At 41.6% G+C, this 27,713-nt stretch overlaps 1 protein-coding gene across 1 annotated transcript; it reads right to left on the bottom strand.

Moving 5' to 3' along the window:
* Nucleotides 1-416: 416 nt before the first annotated feature.
* HAPSTR2 (HUWE1 associated protein modifying stress responses 2) lies at nucleotides 417-3,532 on the bottom strand. Its single transcript, XM_058658998.1, has one exon. It carries the CDS (start codon nucleotides 2,750-2,752, stop codon nucleotides 1,937-1,939), a length of 816 nt encoding a protein of 271 aa, XP_058514981.1. The 5' UTR covers nucleotides 2,753-3,532; the 3' UTR covers nucleotides 417-1,936.
* Nucleotides 3,533-27,713: the final 24,181 nt, after the last annotated feature.

Here is a 27,713-nt window from a genome sequence, read left to right as displayed (position 1 = left end):
AATCTCACTCACCACCATTCTAGTCCACCTTTATTCAAGACCACTTTAATCTTTTGACTAAAGGACTTTCATTTCTAAGTCCCTGAAGTACCTTTCCTTCCAAATCCTTTCCATCCTCACCTCTCTCCCCATATTCCTTCTAGAGGAAGGAGGTAGATCTTCCTATATCCTAGTTACAAAGTGCCAGCCTCAGGCAATTTGCAGACTCCTGGGCAGGCAGGAGCTCACTGCACTTAGTATACCTGCCTTTGGTGATTTACGCAAGTTGAAACTACAAAACAGTAGTTGCCAGCTCAAACACAGATGTTCTATCTGGTGATGTCTAAATTGATGTATTTTGCTGCTTTTTCTAAAATGTAATGGATTTAATGTTTCATTAGTTTTTATTTATAAAGATTTATTTATTTATTTGAAAGTCAGAGTTACAGAGACAGACAGATCTTCCATCTGCTGGTTCACTCCACAGAAGGCCACAATGGCCAGGACTGGGGCAAGTCAAAGTCAGGAGCTTCATCCAGGTTTCCCATATGGGTGGCAGGGTCCCAAACACTTGAGCCATCTTCCATTGCCTTTCCCAGGCCATCAGCAGGGAGCTGGATCAGAAGTGGAGCAGCCGGGACACGAACCAGCCCATATATGGGATGCTGGCATTGCAGGTGGCAGCTTTACCCGCTATGCAACACCAGTCCCTGCTTTTAGAGAAAGAACACTTGCTGAGTGCATTTATGTGCTCAGCATTGAGCTAGACACTTAAATATGGACTTCACCTGATCTGCACAATGACCTCAGGAAGACATAGTTCCATTTTACAGATGAAACACTGAGGTCAGTAGACATTAAATGATTTTCCCAAAATCATGCAGTTAATTTGTGGAGCTATGATTTCACTGTTGGTCCTTTACATAGAAAGCACACACACTCTTTCAGTTCTACTATGATGTAACTTTAAACAAAACCCAGAAGTCCATTCTGAATTTCCAATCTTGCACTTTAAAACAGTATCACCAAAAAGATGTACCCTCAGGAAAAGGAATTTTTTACACTCTTAAGAAAAAGGCGCATCACTGGGCCACCAGGGAGAGTACCTTATTTTACCTTGCTTAAAATAAAACCCAGAAGTTCATTCTACTTAATCTTCCACTTTAAAACAGTTATCACCAAGAAGATGTAAACTTGCAAAAAGGAACTTTTTACATTTCTATGGGGCGAAAAAAAGTACCACGGGGTCACCAAGGTACACAATCTTAGGCTCTCAAACTGTTGCTTTTTTTCCTTAAAAGTGCAATGAATTATTACCTCAATACTAAATATTACCCACCCAACCATCATAATCACCAAAATCATTCATTATTTTTCAAGTTAAGCACAGCCTAGTAAACATTACGTGCACATTTTTTGAGACATCAGGTGCATGGTACATTGGAGTCAAAACAGAAAACTCCAGATTTCACAAAGATGTCAAGTTTTACATTTTTGTGTAATGCAACTGGATTGGCAAACCATTAGAGCTAGCAACCAAAATGGTAAGGATAAAATTATCCAATCACCAAGTTAATACCTGCTCTGTCCTTCCCATTCAAGAATCTCAAATAAGGTCACATTTATTCACTCAACAAACATTTATTGGGCACCAGCAACTGTGCTGGGTGCCACTGTAACTGTTAACAAGGCTGCTGCCCTGACCGGAGACTTTCGCTATAAGTGATCTTGTTAACTACTACATGACATGTGATGTTCTCTGCTACAATTATATTTTTGGGAAAGTCAGAGTCATACGAGGCCTCTTCTGATATTCCTTAACAGTTTCTTTATGGCAAGCTTGATAGAAATCTTTGTTTAACTTAAGGAAGGAAGATGATCTTCAGACAAGTGAATGGCAAGTCAAGTCAGCGCTCAGGCAATGTGCTGCTCTGTAACCAGTGACCCAACAATCTGCCTAGGCCATTCGGTTGCGCTTATAGGTTGGAGAGTCTGTGATGCCATCACCGCAGCAGGCTGAGCTGCGCTTGCGGGTCCCCCCACTGTCCAGGTGTTGGGCAACTTCTTCGGGGTCAAGGCCATCCTCAAAGAAGCTACTTCTTCGGCGTCCATTGCTGGCTACAGCACTCTCCTGAGACGGGGAGCCAGGAGCGCCAGAGCGCATGCTGATGCCCGCCATGGCACCGCTGAGGCAGTGCAGCGCGATGGCCTCGTGGAAAGGCTGTAGGTCGACGTCCACTGACGAGCCGGATTCGGTGGCCGTGCCTGGCCCAGTGGCCCCGGTGGGTGGCTTCGGGGACATCCTGGGAGGGCGTGGTGGGGCTGGGCTGGGGGGTGCTTTGCCACAGAGAAAGCTAATCAGGTCTTCGCGACGAATGGTGCTTCGGCCCTTTTTCACCCACTCCAACACATCTTTGATGCGACGCTGGTAGCCAACCTGCACGCCTAGCTCGAAACTTCGCCGGTGGGCATTCCCGCTCTCTTTGTAGAGGCTGGTCACGGCCATGGCCGCATGCTGGAAAGGGTCCCACACAGAGAGTCCTGGCTGTTGGCATCCAGAATCCTTGTACAGCTGGGCCACGGCAGTGGCTGAGATCTGGAAGAGATGCCACAGCTTCTGCTGCTCGCTCTTCAGCCCCGCAGCCTCGGCGGCCGCCTCCTCCTGCAGCTCGGGCAGCTCCTGCTCTTCCTGCTCGGCCAGACACTGGCGTTCCCACTTGGACAACCAGGGCTCCGCGACCCCGGCCTCGCCCTCCTTCGGCTTCTCCTCCATCCTCCTCCACCGCCTCCTTCAGGCCGCGCGCCTCCTCCACCACCTCCGCCGCCGCCGCCTACTTTTGCTCTTCCACGTCCTCCTCACCTCCTGCTCGGTTCTCCCCTGCTGCTTCCTGGGCGGCCGCCGCCTCCTCGGCGTGCGCCGGCCGGCGGGCGGGCGGGCGAGCTGGGGCAGCGGGGCCCTGAGGCCAAGTGCTCCGACGCGAGCCGCCCGCGGCCCCGGGAGGACGCCCCGCCCCGCCCCGCCTGCCCGGCCCCCCGGCAACGCGGCGGTCACTGTCTCCGCAGCCGTAGAAATAACCCCGCAGCCGCTGGCGCCGCCGCGCTGCCCCTTCCGGCCCCGCGCTGCGCTCCTACGGCCCCCCCATGGCGCCGCGGCCTCCCCGCTGCCTTAGTCACCGCCGCTGCCGCCGCCGCCGCGGCCCGGAGCTCGGCCCCAGCCCCGCTCGCGCCGCCACTGCCGCACTGGGAACGCGGGGGAGGGGGTGGCTGGAGCGCTTGCCTCAGCGCCGCGCTTGCCTACCTCTTGGCCCTCTTTTCACACATTTTGGGGACTTGTCGGCTTCATCCAATGAGCTGATCAAATTGTACATCCTATGTTGCCAGAGAGGATTATGGGGCAACTTCATGGTGTCGATCACATCCAGGGCACCGATCCGGGCAGGCCGGGAGGGTAGAGTCGGAAACACTGCGGCCCTCAAGAAGGGGCAGGCAGGCTGGACCCCAGCAACATGCTCCATACACAGGTGCCTCAGGAAAGCGTTTTCCATGGTCCGAAAAAGTATTCTGCTAAGAAAACAAATCACGAGGGGATGCGCTTGCCCTCCCTCCCACCTGCACTACTTAGACCTCAGTTTCTCCAAGTGTCCAAGCAGGTTTCTGGACGGTTTTTTGGAAAGCCCTTCCACTGGTGACTGAGAACGCCTCTTTCGGCCCCCCGCAAAGGGCTTCTTTGGGACTAACTGTATGGCTATCAAATTCTAGAAGTAACGGTCAGAGATGATCTCAATTCTCTTCCTGCACCACCCCCCATTCTTGCAAAGATTTTTATCATTAAAACTTGTGGCAGGGTGGGGTCCTGTGTGGTCTGCTCTAGGTTACTGAAAATTCCAAAACAAAAACAAAGCTCTAGTATTTTAATTTAGTACCTTCTTTGGGGGGTGGGGAGAGTTACCTAACTTCCAGAACCCCCCAAAATTTGGTTAGTAGAAACATCAGAATATACCAACATCAAGCTAAAACACTATGGGATACTAATATCTTTTCTTGGGTTCAATAACTGATACCCTGAAAGATGCAATCCTTTCTCAGTGCAGCCATCTCCAGGGCAAACAACGTTAAAAAGAAGAAAAATTACCACTGACCTAAGAATACTATCAAAATGGTACAAACTAACATGTAAGATGTTTTTAATTTGTGAGGGAAAGTTATAATTTGACGTTTTTGTTGTAGAAGATCAGTCAAGTGTCCAGAAAGCCTTACAAAGATAAAAGCTGAATCTCCAAGCAAAACATGTTTAATAATTCTCGTGTAAGAAAATTGGTGCATAAAGTAAAATGATCTAATAATTAAGCTTTATCACCTTCCTTAAAAGAAACACATGTTTCCAAGTTAAATTTAAAAGAGAGAAGAAGAGGGGATTGTGCCCTTTCTCTTCAAACTGGGCTTTTTCACGATTCATTAAACCCTTTTTCCATAAGTGTAATTGGACTCTTCTCATTTACATAAACGAAGGATGAGGCAAAGGCATAAGATCAGCCCAAAATGAGAGAGATGTTTGTCATTCTCCTGTCAAAAACTACTGTCGAAGGAAACTCCAAGAAGACAGAGGCCCCTCTCAAGCCCCATCTCACCATTAGACCTGAAATATTCCACGGCCAAGGAACTATGGTATGCCAAAGCCATGAGGGTTGTCTGCACATGATACCTCATGGCTTTTATCAAAGCCACGTGTTTTTATTTTATTTTCTCTAAGTAAAAGGCTTGAACTGACATGAGTGACAGTAGGACACCATATCCTACTTTCACCATTTTTTATTGGGTAAAAAACCAAGAAGAAAGACTGTACTGTCTTTTAAAGAGCACAGCTCTGCTTGGGCTTGAGTGATCTGGCTGGTATCCTCCATTCAGTTGGTTTCAGCACCTGATTAATTAGTTAATTAGTACTTAGAGCTGACTAGCCCCCAGTCGGCAATTTTCATGCCCTGCATGGTGAAATGTTGAATCCAGCATTGAAATTTCTGTCGCACACCCTAATTATTATCACCCTACCACTTTTAAAACCATTGCACCAAATTACTATTATAGACAGAGCCAGACAACTGTGTGGGAATATGTTCTTTCTCAGAAATAATGGTAGAGTTAATCAATATTTTTCACTGTTGCCCTTAACACGTTTAAATAAAACAATTAAACAGAAAAAATTCTAATGCAATTAGCCTTCAATTCCTTCCAATATAAAATGATTTTATATGAGATGTTATAAAAATCATATCAAGAACTTGAATAGTATTTTTATCATTTACACAGATGGCAAACAATGTATTTACAAGATGTCCTATTTGAAATTAATTTTGTTCCTATGTAAATCTGAAATGTCAGGATTAAAGGGAACAATACAAAATAGATACAAAAGAAGATAGTTTTTACTAGCTATAAGGAAACCATGCTATCTACGTAGGGAGAGCAGCTTTTAAATAAGTTTTTTTCTTTTTAAATGGCATGGCTTATGAATGAGTTTTTTGTTGGGAAAAATATTTCTTGCATGCTACCCCATTATTCTGTAAATTTGATGTCATGACTAAGGCTAAACAACAAGTAGCAGAAAGTGGTTTTAGAAAATAAATTTAGGATGTAAACCTAAGGGAGTCTAATTTTTAATATTTTTCAGTGTACCATTACCAAAAAGGGCTTGGTATATCAACGGTAGCTACTTTACCTGGAAACAGCCCTTGTATATATCAGTACAGTGAGCTGCCTGTAATTGTAAAAGCTAAATGGTACACAAAACTGGATACACAACTACACAGATCAGTAAATGGGTCGGACTGAAAGCAAAAGTAAACATCAACCTTAGGAAATGAAAGAAGTTAAAAGATAAGTGTTAAGGACCTTATTCTTTTTGGAGAATAAAACAAGATTTAGTAGCTTTCCACTTAATTTAAATGAAAAGAATCACTACCTTACATATTGCAGTGATAATGTAATGGGGAAAGAAAACAAAAAAGTCTTTGTACAAATGACACCTCCTATAGTTGTTGTGAAGAAACTTTTCCCCTTGGTATCTGCTAACAAATTCTAATTAATGCTGCACATTCCTTTACTGAAATCATTTAATGCGTAACAAGGGGGGTAAAAAGAAATGCTGAATGCTCGTGATTGCCCTGTTAGAATTATGGGAGTGAAAGCCTGGGGCCCCAAACTTACTGTCTATTAAAGCCAAGCTTTGAAAAAGAAATGCAACCTACAAAAGCTGTCAATCTCCCTTGCCCCTAAAGCCTGGGTTCACATGGATTCAAGTGACAGCCCTCCTCCCCCATGCACAATACATCAATCTGTCTCTCCCACAAGCACCCACAGCCCATTGTGCTGGCCGCAGGTGCCTATTATGGCACCCATGGCTGCCTCCCACAGCTCCGCCCCTGAGAAACAGGAACTGCAGACAATGGAGCCCTGTGGGAAGACAGAGGTGGGTGTTGGGAGGGATAACAGACAGATGGTAAAGGGGATAGGGTAGTAAGGTAGTTTCAAAACAAATGTCAAACATTCAAAATTATTGCTTTTGCATGCCCCCCAGAACCCCACATCTTGAATTGCCTTTGCTTCAATCACCATCTGCCATAATTATAAAAACACTTACCTGTTAGGATGAATATTTGCTCCTCTTTTTTGGGGGGAGGGCATGTAGTGGCAGAGGAGTGCCCTTCATTATTACTCTACTGCTCCAATTTAGCCACTGGCTTTCTCAAGGTCACAGATAAGTGTTTCAGCTAAGCCACGCCAGTATACTGTAGATGGTAAAAAAAGAATTTCTAATTTTTTACAAGTTTTGGATTTTCTTTCAAGCTGAACTCTATAAAGGGTTAAGGATTAGGAAACCAGTTACACTGAATAATTGTAAAATCAAAGTATTATTAGATTTCTTACGAATCTCATATCAACTAGATGGAAAATCTTAGGTCATTTTTCTGATAAGGAGATGCAAAAAGGGAGATGAGGTAGACTTAATAATCAAAATACCAAAGATCTGTGACTCGGCTTATTTTCCTATTCTCAAACATGTCAATATCTATATAAAATTACAAAAAATTAGATACTATTCACATTGAGTTATAATATCCAAAAATGCATTCTAAATATGTCCCTTCTCTATGGTATTTTTTATTTTCTGAATTCTGAAGCAATTGCGAGGCATTAAATATAAGATTTAAAATATATGCCAAAGCCATGTATATATGCAGTAGTTCAGCATGTTCACCTTAATACATCACCTATTCTTATTTTCTAGATAATTTGTCCTAAGTTAAAAATGAACAATATGTCACCACTCTATTACTACCTGTGTGAGACAAAAAGTGACCAAGAAAAACCTGGCACAACTCTAAGTCATGGTCAAGACAATTGATGACTTGTTAGAATGATGGTAACCCAGAACAATGGCAGGGACTAAAACCAGCCAGTTTTCCTGAAGCAAACAAGAGGATCTTGGTTTGCTGTCAAAATCCATAAACTGAGCTTTAACTAGGAACTGTCAGAGATCCAAGTGAGCTCCTGGCCAAGGCGAGCTTAATTAGCAGAGCTCGTTTGGGTTTTTTAAATTACACACGAAAAAAACAACCAATAAACCATGAAAGCACATAGTAGGCTAATGCAGCACACCATTCAGGACTCCATTATATTTGGATATGTAGTTATTTTGATATTTTATGAACAATACACATTTTTAGCATTGTATTTGGCTCCATTACTAGAGCAGGTTTCTTTTATTTTCTCTTTTTATATCCTTCCAAAGATCTTTATGTATTTACTCCCAAATAAAAATATGAATCACTCTTTTTCATGGCATACAAAATTTTATTATCTTGTAGATCTTGGTTGATTAGTCCATATCAGAACATTAGGAGGGCACACACATTTATTCATTTGTTCATTTATTTATTTGAAAGACAAAGTGACAGAGAAGTAGAAACAGAAAGAAATGGGAAAAGGAGTGAGGGGAGAGAAAAAGAGATCTTGCATTGGCTGGTTCATGCCCCAACAGGCCACAAGAACCAGGGATGGACCCGGCTGAAGCTGTGAGACAGGAACTCTTTCCTGGTCTTCTACACGTGTTGCGGGGTCCTCATACTTGGGCCATCTTTCATGGCTTTCCCAGGCACTCTCATATGGAACTGAATAGGAAACACAGCCAATAAGATTTGAACTTGTACTCCAATACAGGATGCCAGCTTCAGAGGTGGTAGCTTAACACTCTGGGGCACAAGGGCAGTTTCCACGGTGTACTTAAATGTGGATTTTTTTGAGTCATATTTGGTGTTTGTAAAAATTAAGACTCCAGGAGCGGTACTTTTGGGGCAGCAAGTTACCCGCACTGCCTATGGCATATCTATTATGGGTACCAGATAGAATCTCCCCTGTTCTGCTTCTGATTCAGTTCTCAGATAATATACCTGGGAAAGCAACAGCAGAGGGCCCAAATAATAGAGTCCTTTCACCCATATGGGGGATCTGGATGAAACTTCTAGCTTCTAGCTCCTGGTTTCGCCTGACACAGCCCTGACCATTACAGCCACTTAGAGGAGTGAATCATTGGGTGGAAAATCTGGCTGTCTCTCTCTTTCTATCCCATCTCCCTTCCTCTTTATGATGCTCTTTTGTTCAAGTAATCTCTTTTAAAATTTAACATCTAGTAAAAAATGGGAAATATACATCATTTTAATTTATTTTTAAAACAATGATTATTGTTTTATTTGAAAGGCAGAGTGATGGAGAGAGATCTTCCATTCTGTTTCACTCCCCAAATACCCACAACAACTAGGTCAGAACCAGGTTGAAGCATGAGGCCAATCCAAGTCCCCCACGTAGTTGGTCCAAACCTAAGCACTTTGGTCATTATCAGATGTCTTCACAGGTACTTTAGCAGGAAGCAAAGAAGCCACGACTTGAACTGGCACTCTGGTGTGGGATGTAGACACCTAAATAGTGGTTTAACCCACTATGCCACAATGTTTTGTATTCTTGTTTCTAATAACAATTGTATTAGGCATTCCATTTCAAACACACTGAGTAGTCAGGCTAACTTCAGTTAAATGGGAACTGAAGACAATATGCAGGAGAAAGTCACATATAACCTGTAGACATGATCATATTAGAGATGCACATGTGGGATACATTTAAGATATTTACTAGTAGGAGACCCAGGATGGCTGAACAGGGTATAGCCACACTAATTAGGGCTGATTCTGGGATATGAAAAGAATGATAGAAGGACTGTGCTTCCAGAAGTTCAGATGACAAATTTTTGGCAAAGAAGTGCAAGAAAGTAGTGGAAGCTCTAAGGGACAAGAAGAGCGTGCAGTCAGCGAAGTGGGGTAGTTAGCAGCTGGTGGTGAGCTGTCAGTTCATCTTCACCTCAAGTAAGAGACACTTCACTGAGGGCAGGGGAACACAGCAGAACTAAAGTAAGAGGTGGGGACAGACTATTGATGGCCAGTCACTGATGATATTATCTGCCTTAGAATCTTGTGGAGCAATCTGGCTCCTGTCTGGACCCAGAGTCAGAGTAAGGGAAGGGTTCTGGGGGGTTGCCACAGGAAAAATACATCTGTTCCCATTTTCCCAAATAGTGTCCAGACCAGCTTAGAGAAGCCACCGTTTTAAAGGTAGTGCAGCTGTGCTGGCTGTGTACCTGGCACTTAGCTCTGCATGAGCAGACACAATTATGTGGTTATGTCAAAAGGACAAATTCATGTTTCCCACTGACTTTTGTTGGGGTTTATAGCCTGGCAGGGGGCAGTGCACACAGAAGGGACTGTGAGGCATACAATACCCCTAACCCCTAACCTTCTGCAAGCTCTGAGATGTGTGGATTAATCCAATAAGAAGTGACTTATAGTAAATGTATATGCAGAAAAATCCAGGGTACCTGTTCTTTAAAAAGCAGTTGTATCTAAAGGGAGACATAAACTCCAATAAAATATCAATGGGGGATTTCAGCCCCATATTTTCATCTATAGACAAATTATATTAGAAAGACAACAAAGAAATCACACAGCTAATCTGTACTATGAACCTAATGATCCATAAAACATTTCCTACCACAGTTGCAGAGTACACATTGTTTTCAGCAGTTCATGGAACCTATTCTAGCATAAACCAAATTAAAGGATCTAGAGTAAGCCTTAGCAAATTAAAAAAAATGAAATCATACCACATATCTTTTCTGACAACATGGAATGAAGCTGGAAATCAACAAAAACCTAAAAAAATATGCAAATATATGGAGACTGAACAATAGTATATTGAATGAACAGTGGGTCATAGAAGAAATCAAAAGGAATATTAAAACATATATACCTGGGAACAAATGAAGATGCTAGCACAACATATCACAACCTATAGGAACAGCAAAATCTGTGTTAAGAGGAAAATTCATGGCAATTAGTGCCTATATCAAGAAATCAGAAAGGCATAAAAAAAATCTGCCAATACATCACAAAGACCCAGAAAAACAACAAACCAAATCCTTGATAGTAGAAAGAAACAGTTAAAATTATGAATAGAACAAATTTGAAACAAAAAGTGATACATAAGGTGAATGAATTGAAGAACTGTTTTTTGTGGGGCGGGGGGAGACAAAACTGATACACCCAAAGAGAGAATATCCAAACCTATAAAATCAGAGGGAAAAAACCAAAAATATAATAACAGACAACACAGATATATAAAAAATCATCAGGAATTATTACAAACAGATACATACCAACAAATTGGAAAATCTAGAAGAAATTGATGGATTTCTGAACACATCAACCTGCATAAATTGAGCCATGATGACATAGAAAGTCTAAGTAGACCAATTGCTAAAACAGAGATTAAATAATCTCTAAAGACCCTCCCAAAAAAGAAAAGGCTAGGACTGGATGGCTGCACTGTTTAATTCTACCAAACTTTCTTTTAGCAGAACTAATTCCAATTCTTCTAACACTATTCAAAACAATTGAAAGGGAGGGAATACTCCCAAACTCTTACTAAGAGGTCAACATCACCTTAATTTAAAAAACCAGATAAAGATACAACAAAGAAAAGAATACACAAATATCCCTGACAAACATAGTTATAAAAATTCACAACAGAATTACAGCTAACAGAGACAGGTCTGGGCATAGGTATGGCTAGGGTTCTGAGGGGTCTCCCTGACTAGTCCACAGTACCGGCTGGCATGTATGAGAGTTCGGTCTAGAAACAGGCCAGGCTGGGTCAGGCTGCAACATCCATGGCACAGAGAGTCTGGTCTGGTAGTGGGCCTGGCTGGGGCATAAGGGGTCTCTCCAACTAAGCTGTAGCACTCACTGGTATAGCCAGAGCCAGGGCTGAGGACAGGCGAGGTCACTGCGCCCTTCAAGAGTACCTGAAAGCCAGATATGGGGACTAGAATGGTAGGAGTGCTTGCGGGGGCAGGGGTGTCTCCCAAACTAGGCCACTACACACATGGCCTGGAGCAGAAGGTGGGCCAGACCAGGACACTGCACCTACCAGTGCTCATGAGAGCTGGGTCTGGGTATCAGCCCAGTAGGGGTTCTTTGGAGTCATTTCAACAGGACTGCTCCACCTAATCACCAACTTTGGGGAACATCACATATGGTTCAACCTTGGAGCATGTGTTGCAGGACTAGGCCATCCGCATTGCTGCCTCCCATGCAAGGATAGACAACACACTACAAGGCACACAAATGACAGGACAGCCAGCCTCTGATTCAACAGAGAACCCTGAGTGCCAAATCAAGGGATGGAAAGAAAATCAAGCTGAATAGCACTACAGGCCAGCTTCTCCAGCAAGCACCTAAGGCCACAGACAAACTGAAATAGAATTAAACAGCCAATATGCATTGGAAGTGGTTTCTCACATCTGGCACAATGAGGACCATAACAGCTCAGAACAATTGAGGTTACTCAAGCAACACCTTCAGGACATTTCCTCCCCCCATCAGGGTCCCTGGGACAACATTGGGGGACCATCTCTGTCCTCCGTCGCTGATATGATCTGGCAGTAAGGAGCAGCACAACATCTTTCCTAATGATGGTAGTAAAGTTACATTATAGTACTTGTCTCTACTGCCAAAGAAAGAAGGACTCCATTAGGAAAAATGTAAATATAACCATACAGTATGATATTAGACATTCTACTTCTATCCATACCTAGCTCATCATGATACAATTAAATAGCAGAAAGTAAATCTCATAACTGTTGCTAAGGGACTATACTGCTATAACCATTGGAGGAATAATAGCAGGTGGGGATTGAAATTCATACGGCCATAGGTTCTGGTTCATTAGCCATCAGGAAAATGCAACTGAAAATCTCACTGAGTCAAATGAAAGTCATCCCAATTAGAATGGCTATCATATAGAAATCAGGAAACAAGGGAATATATAGTATCTGTGTAATAGAGAAGATGATCATATCCAGATGTGAAGATACAATGCAGTATGCATCTCTACATCCAAACCAAATATGGACTCCCAGTGAAACTGTACAATATATCTTGATAATAGGATGCTGGACTGTCTGCCATTATCTGTACCCACAATGTCAAGATACACTTAGATTGCAAAACAATGGACTTATGACTGCTTATGAAGGACTATAATATTGTAATAATATGGGGGAAATCAGTGGGGGGAGGGAGTTTGGGGAAGGGGTAAGGGAAATCTCAGAGCCTATGGAATTGTATCATAAAATTAAAAATAAAATATAAAAAAATTATAGGAAAAAACAAACCAGGAAACAATAAATATGGCAAAGATGTGGGAAAAGGCATCCTAATCTACTGTTGATGGGAATGTAAACTAGTATAATCATTATGGAAATAAGTATGGAGAGCTTCAGATGTCTGAAAACAGATACACCATAATATCCAACTATTCCACTCTGCAAAATGTATCCAAATGAAATGAAATCAGCATACAAGCTACCTGTACCCCAATATTTACAGAAGCTCAATTCACAATAACTAAGATATAAAATCAACCCAGATGTCCATCAACTGATGACTGGATAAAGAAAATGTGGTATATATACATTATGGAATACTACTCAGCCATTAAAAATAATAAATCTTGTCTTTTTGCAACTAAATGGATACAGTTGGAAATCAATATGATCATTGAAAGAAGCCAGACCCTAAAAGACAAATACATTTTCCCTGATCTATGGTAACTAATACACAGAGTACAAAAATGTAGCCTAAATGACTGGGACTGACATTCTGGAATCTACTTTTTACAGCCTTTGTCTATTCTATTAGTAGGGTTTGCTTCCCCCAACCCTATTTTTTAGATTTTCTATTTGCTATGTGTTGATATTTCTACCTAATGGAGTGTTAAAGCTGAGATCGTGAAGCGAAATGAAAGCATACCATTAGAAAAATTAGAAAAGAAAAGAAACATGGAATGAGGAGGGGTGGGGAATACGGTCAGGAGGGAAGGGAAAGGGGGAAGTACCACAAAGTTCTTAAAACTGTACGGTAAAATACAGGAAATTGGTGTGTTTTAGAGAAATTTTTAAAAAGGTATTTGTTGATTGATGCGGTACAATGTTTTTCTGGTATCCAAAGTACTTAGATTTTAATCAAAATCCCTAAGACTTTCTACTTGCTCCATAATCCACTATTCATACATTTGCTATCTTACAAAAATGACCTTGCCTAATTGATTTAACTGATTAAAAGATGTCAGGCTTTACTTTTTTAAAAAATAATTTATTTTTACTGGAAAGCCAGCTTTACAGAGAGAAGGAGATACAGAAAGAAAGATCTTCTATTCGCTGGTTCATTCCACAAGTGGCCACAATGGCATTGTGGCTGCACCTACAACACACTACTGCACTATGTCAGAGGCTTGAGGCCAGAGTCCTGGTGTGTGTGTGTGTGTGTGTGTGTGTGTGTGTGTGTGTGTGTGTGAGAGAGAGAGTGACACTGATGGTCTTTGACATCAACAAGAAACTCCGGCTTTTAGAATGTCCAGGTGGTCTTAAATGTAACAGGATCTCTTATCTCAGGGACTAGGGTAGTTGGAGGTGTGTCCTGACATTAAAGCACACAGACCATTGGGTTTAGTTCTGGCTGCTCTACTTCTAATCCAGCTTCCTGCTAAAGTGCCTGGGAAAGCAGCAGGAGATGGCCCAAGGACTAGGAATCCCTGTCACCTGTGTGGGAAATCCTGATGGAATCCCTGGCTCCTGCCATCACAGTAAACCTGTAGATGGCAGATCTCTGTCTCCTTGTCTCTTCTCTCCCGCTTTCTCTCTCTCTCCTTCTTTCTCTTTCTCTCTCTTCCTCCATCCTTCCCTCCATCTCTCTTCTTATCTATGCTTTTACATAAATAAAATAAATCATTTTAAAAATTAATTATCATTAGGAACTCCAGGGGGAAAAAAACTACACTTACCCTTGTTCTAATCGGAAGCATACTAAAGTGTGACATCATTTTGAACCCCTGAAGCTATTCAGAAAAGATAACTTATTTGATCTTTTGACAATTGAATCTTTCTCCTTCCAGCAGCACTTCTATAGTGCTCTATGATTACATTTTTTCTCCATGGGTACAATTACTATTTTTGGTCTTGCGCTACATAATATCTATATGGAATTTACCATTGGAAATATGCTTTATTGGTTTAGTTGTTAAAATTACACTTTTAATTCTGAGGTAACTACATATTAGTGTGCAGATATGAGAAATAATAAGTAAATATGTAAATATACTCTTTTCTCAGTTGCCCTAACAACAATAATTTACAAAACTATTACACAGGGGCTGGTGTTGTAGGAGGCTAAGTCTCCACCTGCCAGGCACACATTTGAGATCCAGTTACTCCACTTCTGAATCAGCTACCCGATCAAGCCCTGGGAAAAACCAGTGCTTGGGACCCTGAACCTACATGGGAGATCTGGAAGATGTTCCATGCTCCTCCTGGTTTTGGTCTTTTCCCATTTCAGCTGTTGCAGCCATTTAGGGAATTAGAGAATGAAACAGTGGATGGAAAATTCATTCTCTTTGTCTCTCTCTCTCTCTCTCACTCTCTTTCCTGTCTTTCCTGCTCTTTCCTTAAGTCTGCCTTTCAAGTAAAATATGTCTTTAAAAAATTCTATTACACAATATTACAGCTAGGATGAAAATAAAGAATATTTCCATAAATACAAGAATCCCCTATGCTTCCTTTTTTTAGCTGCAACCAAATTGCCTCCAATCTCATCCTTTCTCTAACGCATAATAAGCAGTAAGTATTCTCCATTTATATAATTTTAAGACTCAGGAGATACATAATATTTTAAAATATGTATTAATTTTATTTATTTTAAAAGGCAAAGCAAGAGGAAGAAGAGAGAATGAATCTTCCATCTGCCAAGTCTCTCAACAAATGTTTGAAACAGCCAGTGCTAGGTCTCCCATGTGAGTGGTAGGGACTCAAGTACTCAAGCTATAATCTGTTGCCTTCCAGAAGCATCAGCAAGCAGTTGGGTTGAAAGCAGAGTTGGGGCTTGACCCTAGGTACTCCAATGGGAGATGTGGGCATGTTATTTGAAACATAGAGATGAGGGAAGGAGAGAGAGAGAGAGAGAGAGAGAGAGAGAGAGAGAGAGAGAGAGAGAACTATAAACGCTTCTGAGAGGTCAGTCTTGTAGCATAGTGCTTTAAGTTGCTGCCTACAATGCCAACACCCCATATGGGTGCTGGTTTGAGACCTAGTTGCTTCACTGACAATGCAGATCCTTGTTAATTCCCCTAGGAAAGCAGTGGAAGATGGCCCAAGTGCTGGGGTCCCTGCACCAATGTGGCACACCCAAATGAAGCTCTTGGATCCTGGCTTCCAGTCCTGGTCATTGTGACCATTTGGAAAGTGAACCAGCAGGTGGAAGATGTCTGTCTCTCAACTCACCCAATCCTGTAACTCTGCCTTTCAAATAATAAATAAATCTTTTAAAATTTCTAAAAAACAAATATCCCATCTGTTGGTCCATGATCCAAATGCCTGTAAATGTCATGGCTGGGCCAGGAAGAAGTCAGGATTCAGGAACTATTCTAGGTCTCCCATGTAGGTGGCAAGGTTGCAAGTACTTGAGCCACTATCTGCTGTCTTCCATGGTGCAAATTATCAGGAAACTGAATCAGAAGCAGAGCTAGATCCCAAGTATTACAATATAGAATGCATGCATTCCAGGCAGCGGTTTAACTTGCTGAATTACAATGCCCACCCCAGTATATAACCCTTTGGAATTAGTTTTCTCCCCTCTGCACACTCTTTGGAGATCATTCAGATTGTTACCTGTAACAGTCATTAGCTCCTTTTTGTTGCTGAGTAGTATTCCATGGAATTGGTGTACCATAATCTAATCATTCAGATATTAAAGGGGTACCTTAGGTGTTTTCAGTTCATGGCTAAAGCTATTATGAATTAAGCTGCTCTAAATATTGTGTTTAGGCTTTTGCTTAGGAATGTAATTTCTACTCACATATTTAGATTTTTAAAGAAATTAACAAGCTTTTTTTACTGAGTGGTTGTACCATTTTATATTTTCTTCAGTAATGTGAGAGTGATCCAATCTTACCATATCTTCATTTGAATTTCTTACTGTTTCTTATTACAATATGAAGAATTATTGTAGCAGCACAATCTATTTGGTATATGCATATTGTTTTCTTACATGACAATTAAATATACTGTAAGTTACTAAAGAAGTCCCTTCTTGATTAATTAATCAATTCTTGATTAAGTATAGGAAGTGTAAAGATGAGATTGACCGTGACCCTGAAAGAGCATGCACATTGTGTGTGTGTGTGTGTGTGTGTGTGTGTGTGTGTTTTAGCTGAGTTTTCTAGGTAAACAGAACAAACAGGACATGCTTGTGTGGACATTTGTGTGTATGCATTCAAATATATGTATTCATATTCATTATATACACATATACACAGTGTGCGTGTGAGAGATTTTGTGGAATTAGTTCACATGACTATGTTAATGAAGACTGGAAAGTCCACCCTCTGTAGGGTGGTCTAGAGGTCTGAAGACCCAGGACTGAGCGGTGTTGTAGTTGATGCCTGAAAATTGGCAGGAGCCTGTAAACAGGGGACGACCAATGTTCTTCGTTGTAATGACTGCCTGTGGGAAGAATTCCCTCTTTCTTGAGGAGACTGAATCTTTGCCTCATTTTGGCCTTCAACTGGATGAGGAGTCTACATTTTATGGAAGGACTTAATTCCCACCAATCAAAATATTAATCTCATCAAAACCACCACACAGAAATATCCAGAACACTATCTGACCAGATATCAGAGAACTATAGCACAGCCAAATTTACATTATAGCATTAAGCATCACAGTCTATGTGGACATAGAACAACATATAAAGTCGGTTTGCAAGGGATATGTATCTGGCCTAGCATTTATGCTACTAGTAAGATGCACCACATCCCACATTGGAGTGCTTGGATTTGACCCTTGGTTCTGGATTCTGATTCCAGTTTCCTGATAATGTGGACACTGAAAGCAATAATGATGATTCAAGTAATCAGGTTCCTGCTATCCATGTAAAAACCTGGAACAAGTTACTCGCTTCTAGCTTTGGCCCTGGCCCAATGCTGTTGTGGAGATGTGAGAAGTAAAGCAATCAATAGGAGAGATGCCTTATTTTTATGATTTCTTCATATAAAAAAGCATAAATTAAAGGAATAAACTGAGAAATTGCACTTCATGAAAATTAAAATTCCCTACTCTTCAAAAGCTATAATTAAGAAAATAATATTAAAGAAAAAAAATATTAAAGAAAAAAAAAAAAGAAAAAAAAAAAAGAAAAGAAAATAAGACAGATATGGAGAAAACATTTGCCATGTAAAAGTTATCTACAATAAATATCTCCTACCAAAAAGTAAGAAAAATACAGGGCTGTTGTTGTAGCACAGCTGATTAAGCTGTTGCCTATAAAGTGGGCATCCCTTATGGGTGCCAGTTTATGTCCCAGTTGCCCAGTTCCCAATCCAGCTACCTGATGATTTGTCTGGGAAGAGCAGTGAAAACATTCCAAGTGTTTGGACATCTGCACATACATGGGAAACTGGAGGATGCTCCTGGCTTCAGCCAGCCTAGTTCCAATCATTGTAACCAATTGGGAAATGAACCAGTGAATGGAGAATCAATTTCTCTCTCTCTCTCTACCTCCCTTGATCCCTGCCTTGCTCCCTCCCTCCCTCTCTCTCCCTCTTTCTCCATTTCTTTCATGTGTGTGCATGTAGCTCTGCCTTTCAAATAAACAAAATAAATCTTTACAAAAGAGAATTACAAGGGCCCAGTGTGGTGGTCTAGCAGCTAAAATCCTTGCCTTGAACGCGCCGGGATCCCATATGGGCACCGGTTCTAATCCCTGCGGCCCCACTTCCCATCCAGCTCCCTGCTTGTGGCCTGGGAAAGCAGTGGAGGACGGCCCAATGCATTGGGACACTGCACCCATGTGGGAGACCTGGACAAAGTTCCTGGTTCCTGGCTTTGGATCGGCGCAGCACCAGCCGTTGCGGTCACTTGGGGAGTGAATCATTGGATGGAAGATCTTCCTCTCTATCTCTCCTCCTCTCTGTATATCTGACTTTGTAATAAAAATAAATAAGTCTTTTAAAAAAGAGAATTACAAATAACCCAATTAAAAATGGCAAAATGTTTGAATAGATATTTCACAAAAGTAACTATGAATGGCCAAAATGAATATAAAAATATACTAAACATCATTAGTTATAAGAAAAATTAATTAGAATCAGCAATATATCACTACATATATACTAAAAAGATGGACAACAACAAGTGTTGGTGAGAATGTGGATCTATGTATCTCTCATAGAAATTGCTGGTGGGGATCCAAAGTGATGAAAACACTAAGGTAAAATATTATATTTTTTATAAAATTAAACACACATACACAATACAGAAATTCTGTTTCTAGATATCAACTTAAAATAAACATAATCTTATGTCCAAAAAATAAATGTACTCACAAGCTTACAGTGGCATGATATATAACAGGACCGAATTGGAAACAATCCAGATGTTAATCTACTGTTGAAAGGGTATATAAACTGTGGGACTGGAAGGAACAAACTGATGGACACAAGACAGATCACCTCAAAAACATTATGCTAAGTATAAGAACTCAAACACAAAGGTCATATTGACAAAATGCTGATCAGTGGATGCTTAAAGCCAGGGACCTTGGAAGGTTACAAATAGGTGTGCGGAAACACTTAGGGCGATGGGACTCTACAGTAACTTGATTATGGTCATTGTTAAATACTGTATACAATTATTACAATTGACTATAGATTTAAAATGAATGAAAATTTTGCATCTGTAATTCAATAAAGCTGGAAAAATTCTAAAAAAGAAATGTTTTTGGTTTTTGCTTTGCCAAGGTGCCAATCCATGCTATTTGTTCACAGTCTACCTGCTGTGAACTTAAAGTCACCTGGGAAAAATATTCTCAGTGGGCAATCAAAACCAATGCACACTACCTGTTTCTTGAAGCATGGCATGTAGAACCGCCCTTTCTTCAACCACGTGTAGTGATACTGCCTCTCAGCTTCTAGGCCTCTTCTGAGGCCACTTCCCACACTTCAGAATCTGAACTAATTTTATTTAAGCCCCTTAATTTTCTTTTCCGTTTTTTTCTCCCTTTCTTTATTCTTGATACCTTAGTCACAACTTCTCTGTGGATTCTATCCATGAATACAGATTCAGCTTTAATTCTCACTTTAAGCAGTCTTCTACATTATAACATTTATATATCTGCTCTAACTTTCACACTTTGAAATACTTTTATATAAAGTAAGTAGATTTCATGTATTCACAATACAGATGCAGAAGCATAGGGGTTCCTCCCTTCCCCTCCTCTTCCTTCATCCCTATCTCCCTTGTTTGTTCCCAAATTATTACAGCAGCATATTTTCCTTTTGCTTCACAATCACAAGCATAACTGTAGTAGATAAAAATATGGCATAACAAGTAGAGGAAAAAGAAAAGAAAGATAGAAAGCCTCCTGTTACTCAGGAGTGTTGATTTCTTGTCCCCTCTTCTATTCTGCAAGAACTCCTTGGGCCAGCATCATGGGTTAGGATAAACCTTGGTCCCCAATGCTGAAATCCTATATAGGAGCTGCGTTGAGTCCTGGATGCTTCACTTTCTTTTTTTAAAAAAGATTTTTTTATTGCAAAGTCAGATATAAAGAGAGAAGGAAAGACAGAGAGGAAGATCTTCCGTCCAATGATTCACTCCCCAAGTGACCGCAACGGCTGGTGCTGTGCCGATCCTAAGCCAGGAACCAGGAACTTCGTCCGGGTCTCCCACGTGGGTGTAGGGTCCCAAGGTATTGGGCCGTCCTCCACTACTTTCCCAGGCCACAAGCAGGGAGCTGGATGGGAAGCGGAACTGCCGGGATTAGAACCAGTGCCCATATGGGATTCCGGCGCGTTCAAGGTAAGGACTTTAGCTGCTAGGCCACCACACCGGGCCCTGGATGCTTCACTTTCAATCCAGCTCCTTATTAATGTGCCTGGCAAAGCAATGGAAGATGGCCCAAGTACTTGGGCTCCTGTATCCAAATGGGAGACTCAAAGAAGTTCCAGGATCCGGGCTCCAGTTTAGATAATCCCTGGCTGTCATGGCCATTTAGGAAATGAACCAGAGGATCTCTTTGTATGTAACCTGGCCTTTCAAATCAATCAATCAATAAAAAAAATAAAAGAACTCCAGGGTTCTCCCACCTTTTTTTTCCTGCTTTTTTTTCTTTGCCAGTGTGTGGTGGTGAGTTCTCTTATGCAGTGTGTATCTTATCTACATATTTTCCCCCAGGTAACCTAATGAATTCAATAGTGCCTCTTCAATAACGAAACTGTGAACTAGAGGAGGAAGATGTCATTGTAGACTTAGAAATATCTAGCAATCTTCTTCATAAAGTGCCTCTCCAATTCTGGAACTTATTCGGTACCAAGCAGATGCATAGTCATCCTCACAAGATTTTTACATACAAATATGTCTTCAGTTGTGCCCCAAGAAGCCTCTGAGACACAGCATGATTTTACTTCAAGTTTACACTAAGCCAAGAGAGTCACACCATATTCAATTCTCCGTCTCACATTACACTCAGCTCTCTCGTTCAACAGTATGCCAGACAAGGTAAACAGATGTGTGCCAGAACATAGCACGAAGCCTGCTTATCAATCTAGATTGATAAAGATTAAACAAGCTCCTAAAGCCCAATGTGTTAGATTTACAGGGAAAATATATTTTATAGACTTGTTTCACACATACATATATACATACACACATATACACACACAGGACTATGCATAAAAGTGCACACTGTTGGGCCCGGCGGCGTGGCCTAGCTGCTAAAGTCCTCGCCTTGAAAGCCCCGGGATCCCATATGGGTGTCGGTTCTAATCCCGGCACCTCCACTTCCCATCCAGCTCCCTGCTTGTGGCCTGGGAAAGCAGTTGAGGACGGCCCAATGCATTGGGACCCTGCACCCGCGTGGGAGACCTGTAAGAGGTTCCAGGTTCCCGGCTTCGGACCGGCGTGCATCGGCCCGTTGCGGCTCACTTGGGGAGTGAAACATCGGACGGAAGATCTTCCTCTCTGTCTCTCCTCCTCTCTGTATATCTGGCTGTAATAAAATGAATAAATCTTAAAAAAAAAAGTGCACACTGTTGGGCCTCCAGAACAAAAGACAGTATTTCCTCTTGGACAAAAATTTACTACTAGTACTAAAAATTTTTCATGTATTTATTCTGATATAGCAAGTACATATCTGAGAATTTTTCATTATTACTTATGTGTTTGAGGAGGAGGAGGGGAAGAAGTGAAAGAGAGAGAGAAACACTGTCATGCACAAAAGAATCCCTCCAATAGCCCAGACAAGATCAGGTCACGGACAGGAATCTCGGATCCAATCTAGGTGTCCCATGTGTGTAGTGGGGATACACCTCCTTCAGCCATCAGCTGCTGCCGTCCATGGTTTGCTTTAGCAGAAAGTTGGAGGCTGGACTTGGAGTTGGGTAGTGAATTAAGTTACTCTGTTAGGGGATATAGGCATCTAATTGACATAATTTTTTTTTTTTACTTTTAAAGATTTATTTTATTTTATCAAAGGTAGACTTACAGAGAGGCAGAGACAAAGAGAGAGAGAGAAGGTCTTCTACCCACTGGTTCATGATCCAAATGGTTGCAATCGCCAGAGGTGAGCTGATCCAAAGCTAGGAGTCAGGAGTTTGTTTTGGGCCTTCAGCCTGTTCTAGTTCCAGATGTTGGCGCCATTTGGGGAGTAAGCCAGTGGATGAAAGAGCTCTCTGGTTCTCTCTCTCTCTCTGTAACTATGCCTTTAAAATCAATCAATCAATCTTGAACATTTTTAAAAGGCTGATCAAGAAAGAAGATTGGGGCCAGCATGGAAGAGCAGCAAGGTAATCCTTTGCCTGCAGCGTTAACATCCCATATGGACACTGCCTCATGTCCCAACTGCTCTACTTCCAATCCAGATCCCTGCTATTAGTCTGAAAAAGCAGCAGAGCCCTGCACCCACATGGGAGACCCAGGAGAAGCTACCATCTCCCAATTTTGGATCAGCCCATCTCTGGCCATTGCCGATCACTTGGGGAATAAACTGGTAGATGGAAGATTTTCTCTCTCTCTCTCTCTCTCTCTCTCTCTCTCTCTCCTGTCTCTCCCCTCTCTCATTATGTAACTCTTTCAAGTAAAACTAGACGTTTTTAAAAAGAGGGTTTACCTCTTAGTACAATGCTACCGCACAGTGCACAAACATCCCACATACACATTCCAAAATGAGGACTGGGGGCCATCTCTGGTGAGATAAACTACCCTGCTAAAAAGCAGCCTGAAACTGGCCAAGTGGTAATCCGAAGTAAGGAAGCAACAGGGGATTCACAAGATGGATGTAGCAAGTGAACATCATGAAGTTCACAACTGACTTTGTTTTTCACAGCAACAGTGATTTCTCTTTTCCTTCCTAATTACTTAATTAACTATTTTGAGAGTCAAATAGAGACAGCAAAAAGCTCCCATCAATTGGTTCACACATGAAACGGCAACACCTAAAACTGAGCCAGAGCAAAGATAGGAGCTAGCAACACAATCTGAGTCTCAAATATGAAAAGCAGAGACTAAGCCATCATAAACGTCTCTCAGGATCCACAACAGCAATAATCTGGATACCCAGGAAATACTCCATAAGTGCCATAGGTGTCAGCCCATTCATACCTTAGAGGCCAGCCAGGTTTGACCACAGGGTGGGTGGGAGGAGTTCAGACCATGATCAGGCACACTCAGCCACCCTCTGCTGACCAGGCATCCTGGGGCACAGGTGGGAGGAGAGTTGGAGCATGGATGATGAGAGCCCATACTCAACAACTTCAACACATCCCAAGAAAGACTCCACGACTGTGGGCAGATGGAATGACAGACAGGCCACGGCTGGGACACCTGAGAGTCAAAATGTTTGAAGAAGCAGCAGTGAAGGAGAGGCAAATGGTTTATAAAGTACTGTTACTGAAATCTTCATTTATGTCCTTGCAGATTCACTTGTATGGATAAGAGATTATATAGAGAGAACCTGTGGACTCTATGCTCAGTTTTCCCAAATAGTAACATCTGGAATAAACTGCACTACACAGTCACAACCAAGATAGCCATAATAGTAGAATCCATTGATCGTATTCACATTTCCCCAGATTTGCCTGTGCAGAAGCACCCCATTACCACCAGGATCCATCCTTTAACATTTCAGAATCACACAGACTTCCCTCGCACTCTGAAACCCTTATCCCTGGCTACCACATAGCTCTGCATGTTGACAATTTTGTCATCTCATGAATCTGATAGAAATGCAATCCTAGCATGTTCAAATTCTTGGGATTGGCTTCTCTCGGTCCCCATACTTCCCCCAGAGAATCACCTGTGTTGCTATATGAATCAATAGCTCATTTGTTTTCCTCCCTGAGTCATATACCTTCGTGGATGGACTGCACTGTTTTTAACCATTCACCCAGCAAAGAACATATGGGTTCTCCCCAAGTTGCTGCTTTTGCCATTACAAACAAAGATGCTATGAATATTCATGCACCAGTTTTGCATGAACACAAGTCTTCATTTTCTGCGGCAAATGCTCAGGATTGCAATGGCTGGGTCATAGAGGAGGTGCGTGTTCACATTTTTTGAACAAGCAGTCAAGGCCTGCTGAGGGCTAAGACAGGCTATGTCTAAGTATACCCCATCTAAGTCATGGTAGGTTTATAAGTTCTTCCTGCTCTTTTTAAATAAATGTACCTTTGTATTCAGAGAGCAGAATAAGATGAGTGTATCGGTAATGATTTTCTTGGGCAGGTTCCAACTCTCTGCCTTTAAAATAAATAAATCTTTTTAAAATATTTGTTTATTTTACTTGAAAGAATTACAGAGGGAGAGACACAGTCAGAGATCTTCCATCTGCTGGTTCACTCCCCAAATGACTTCCAGCAGTCAGAGTTAGGCTGATCCAAAGCAGGGAGTCAGGAGCTCTTTCCAGATCTCCCACATAAATGCAGGAGCCCGAGCACTTGGGCCATCATCGATATTTTCCTAGGCCATTGGCTAGATCAGATGTGGAGCAGCAGGACTTGAAATATGGGACGCCAGTGCTGCCGGTGAAGAATTAACTTGCTAGGCCACTGTGCTAGCCTCAACAGATAAATATTTTAAACAAGTTCTTTTTTAAAATAAATTTTATTAGAAGGGCAGGGAGATAGAGCAAGAGACACTGAGACAGAGGTAGGCAGAGAAAGATCTTCTGTTCAGTTGTTCACTCCCCAAATGCCTGCAATAGCTGGGATTGAGCCAGGCCAAATCCAAGAATGAGGAACTACATCCTCCAGTCCCATGTGAGTGGCAGGGACTCAGTTACTTGAGTCATCACCTTCAATGAATGTATCAGTAAGAAGTTCAATTGGAAGCATAGCTGAGACTAGAACCAAGGTACTATGAAAGGAATTTCAAGCAGTGTTTTAACTGCTGTGCCAAATACCTGCTCCAACTTCTTTTTTCTTTTTTTTTTTTAAGAGATCAAGAAAATAACATTAACTTTCTGGTCTCCAGCCCCTCAGGTTCTATATCTAGATTCAAGGAGGCCAACATGTAAAAGTGTAAAAGTAACTTTAATCAACACTACAATTTTTGAGGGCTTCTGTAAAGAAATTGATTACTGGAGTGTTCAGACATGGGAACCTGAGATGGAAATAAGAGGAGCACCATTTCGCTAGAACTGCAGTGCAGAGTGCTAAGCCAGCCAAAGTCAGAGGCAATATCCTGGGAAAATGCCATTTCCAAGGCAGTCATCTATGTAACACGTCAACCCACACAGACCAGGCAGAGAAGAAAACTCTGGATGTGGATCAATGGAATAAAAATCAGGAAGAACAGATAAGAAAAGTAAATTTTAAGTAGAAGAATGGGAGGCAGAACATGGTGAAATTTCCTGAGCCATGAGTCATAGAAAACAGCTGAAATAGTCATTGCAAGGATTCTTGTGGTCTTGTTTTTGGTGGTGAGGTATCATTAAAAATTCTGATGGAGCCTAAATACCAACATCAATATATGCTACTTCCTGCCCTGCTGAAGTAGTTGGTATTGTCCTCCATTTGCCTAGAAGACCTTGATGTGCTTCAGAAAATTCCTTTTTTATTATTTAATTTATTTTTATTGGAAAGCCAGATTTACAGGGACAAGGAGAGACACAGAGAAAGATCTCCTGTCTGCTGATTCATGCCCAAGTGGCCACAAGGGCTGGAGCTAAGCCGATCTGAAACCAGTAACCAGGAGTCTCCTCTGGATCTCCTACACGGGTGCAGGGTGAGCTGTCCTTTACTGCTTTCCCAGGCCACAAGCAGGGAGCTGGACAGAAAGTGGGGCAACTGGGTCATGAACTGGCACCCATATGGGATGCTGGTGCATGCAAGACGAGGACTTTAGCCACTAGACTACTATGCCGGGTCCCAGAAAATTCTGAGATGTAAGTGGGAACCATTCCTTCAGATCTAGCTTCATAGATATTTCCCTGAAGGCCTGAGGTAGTTGTGTGCTAAACTGATGTGAATTTCAGAAACATGACCTTTATCAAAGTGATCTAATAAAGTCTACACATAGTTATTTTTGCTGCCCTACCATATCCACTAAATCATATGACTGTGCAAATTTCTAGGCCAAATGGGTAACATTATGAAAACAATTTTGTTTGGTGAATTTAAGTTCATGGATGCACCAGGACACTTGCTAAATCACACCTCATATTGCATACTGGAGCTCAGTCTTACAGTATTTCTCGTCTCTGTATCATTCAGGGTATAGATCTTGGCCTTTGTACTAAGGTAAGGATAGAACCAAGGACTTAAGGTGACTCCGTGAATTCAACTTTGATGCACAAACATAAAACAACACAGAGAAAGCAGTAATGCATAACAGATGAGATGGTCTAATATCCCATCAGTTGTGTGGCCTGTGATACACAGTCTTTGTTTTCTTTTGGTCTTTTCTTCTCTGAGCTGGAGTATAATGATATAACTTCCTCAAGGGAAAGTTAAATTCTCTTTATTTTTTAAAAAAAAGATTTATTTGACTTTTATTGGAAAGACATATTTACAGAGAGAAGGAAAAACAAAGAAATATCTTTTGTCCACTAGTTTACTCCCCAAGTACCAACAATGGCCCAAGCTGAGATGATCCAAAGCCAGAAGCCAGGAGCTTCTGGGTCTCCCATGCGGGCGTTGGTCCATGCTCTATTGCTTTCCCACACCATAGGCGTGGAGCTGGATGGGAAATGGTGCAGCCAGGACAGGAACCAGCTCCCACATGGGATCCTGGCACTTGCATAGAAAGGGTTTAGCCACTGAACCATTGCACTGGACCCTAAATTCTCTATTTCATGCCATTGTTATTCCAACTACATTACTAGCCAGATACTTCCCCATTAACAACACCAAGCAAAAGATCCAGGCAAGTTTGTTACTTATGACAAATATGAAAGTGACAGTTCTTCTCCATTTCCTTCAAACCTGGCCTAGTACTTCATTCATTGCCACACTCTGTTCGTTAAATATTATCTATTCTTTTCCTTTTTCTTGAAACCTTTGACCTTACTATCCACATCTGTCCCCACATTTAAAAGATAACTCAAGACCCTCTCAGGAAACAGAAACCACCAAACACAGCTTCTTCAAACATTCACCATGTTTATAATCTTAGCAGTATCTTTGTCCCATGCTAGAATGAGAGTTCATCTTTGTGCCATGTTCTGACTTCCTCCCCTACCTTGTCTGAAAGCCTACGAGATTGTCTTCTTTCTTCTTACATAAAAAATTTCTTCCCCACTATGAGCCTTTTGCCATCAGCATTTTAAAAACACCCATCTTTAAAATATGTTCCTCTTTAGTCAGATGTCTTCCTGCCAGACTATTGGTATTCCTCTGTTTGACCTTTACAACCATCTTTTAAAGCCTTTCCTACTCATTAACTCCCTTCTTCTGCTAATTTTTTTTTGCTGCCTGTCCCCTACCATGAACCTGCTCTCATCTCTTTTTTGCTAAAGCTAACTGCTAATCATTCAATTGCCTGATTTTTCAGCATCATTAAGCATTATTTACCACATCCTCCTTCTCAA

Source organism: Ochotona princeps, chromosome X, assembly GCF_030435755.1.
Source record: "Ochotona princeps isolate mOchPri1 chromosome X, mOchPri1.hap1, whole genome shotgun sequence".
NCBI lineage: Eukaryota > Metazoa > Chordata > Mammalia > Lagomorpha > Ochotonidae > Ochotona > Ochotona princeps.
Note: the sequence above shows the minus strand (reverse complement) of the source record. Positions and strands in the feature narration are given on the sequence as shown.

Excerpts from the sequence above, each read along its gene's own strand:
- HAPSTR2 (XM_058658998.1), bottom strand. The coding sequence starts at position 2,752 with ATGGAGGAGAAGCCGAAGGAGGGCGAGGCCGGGGTCGCGGAGCCCTGG.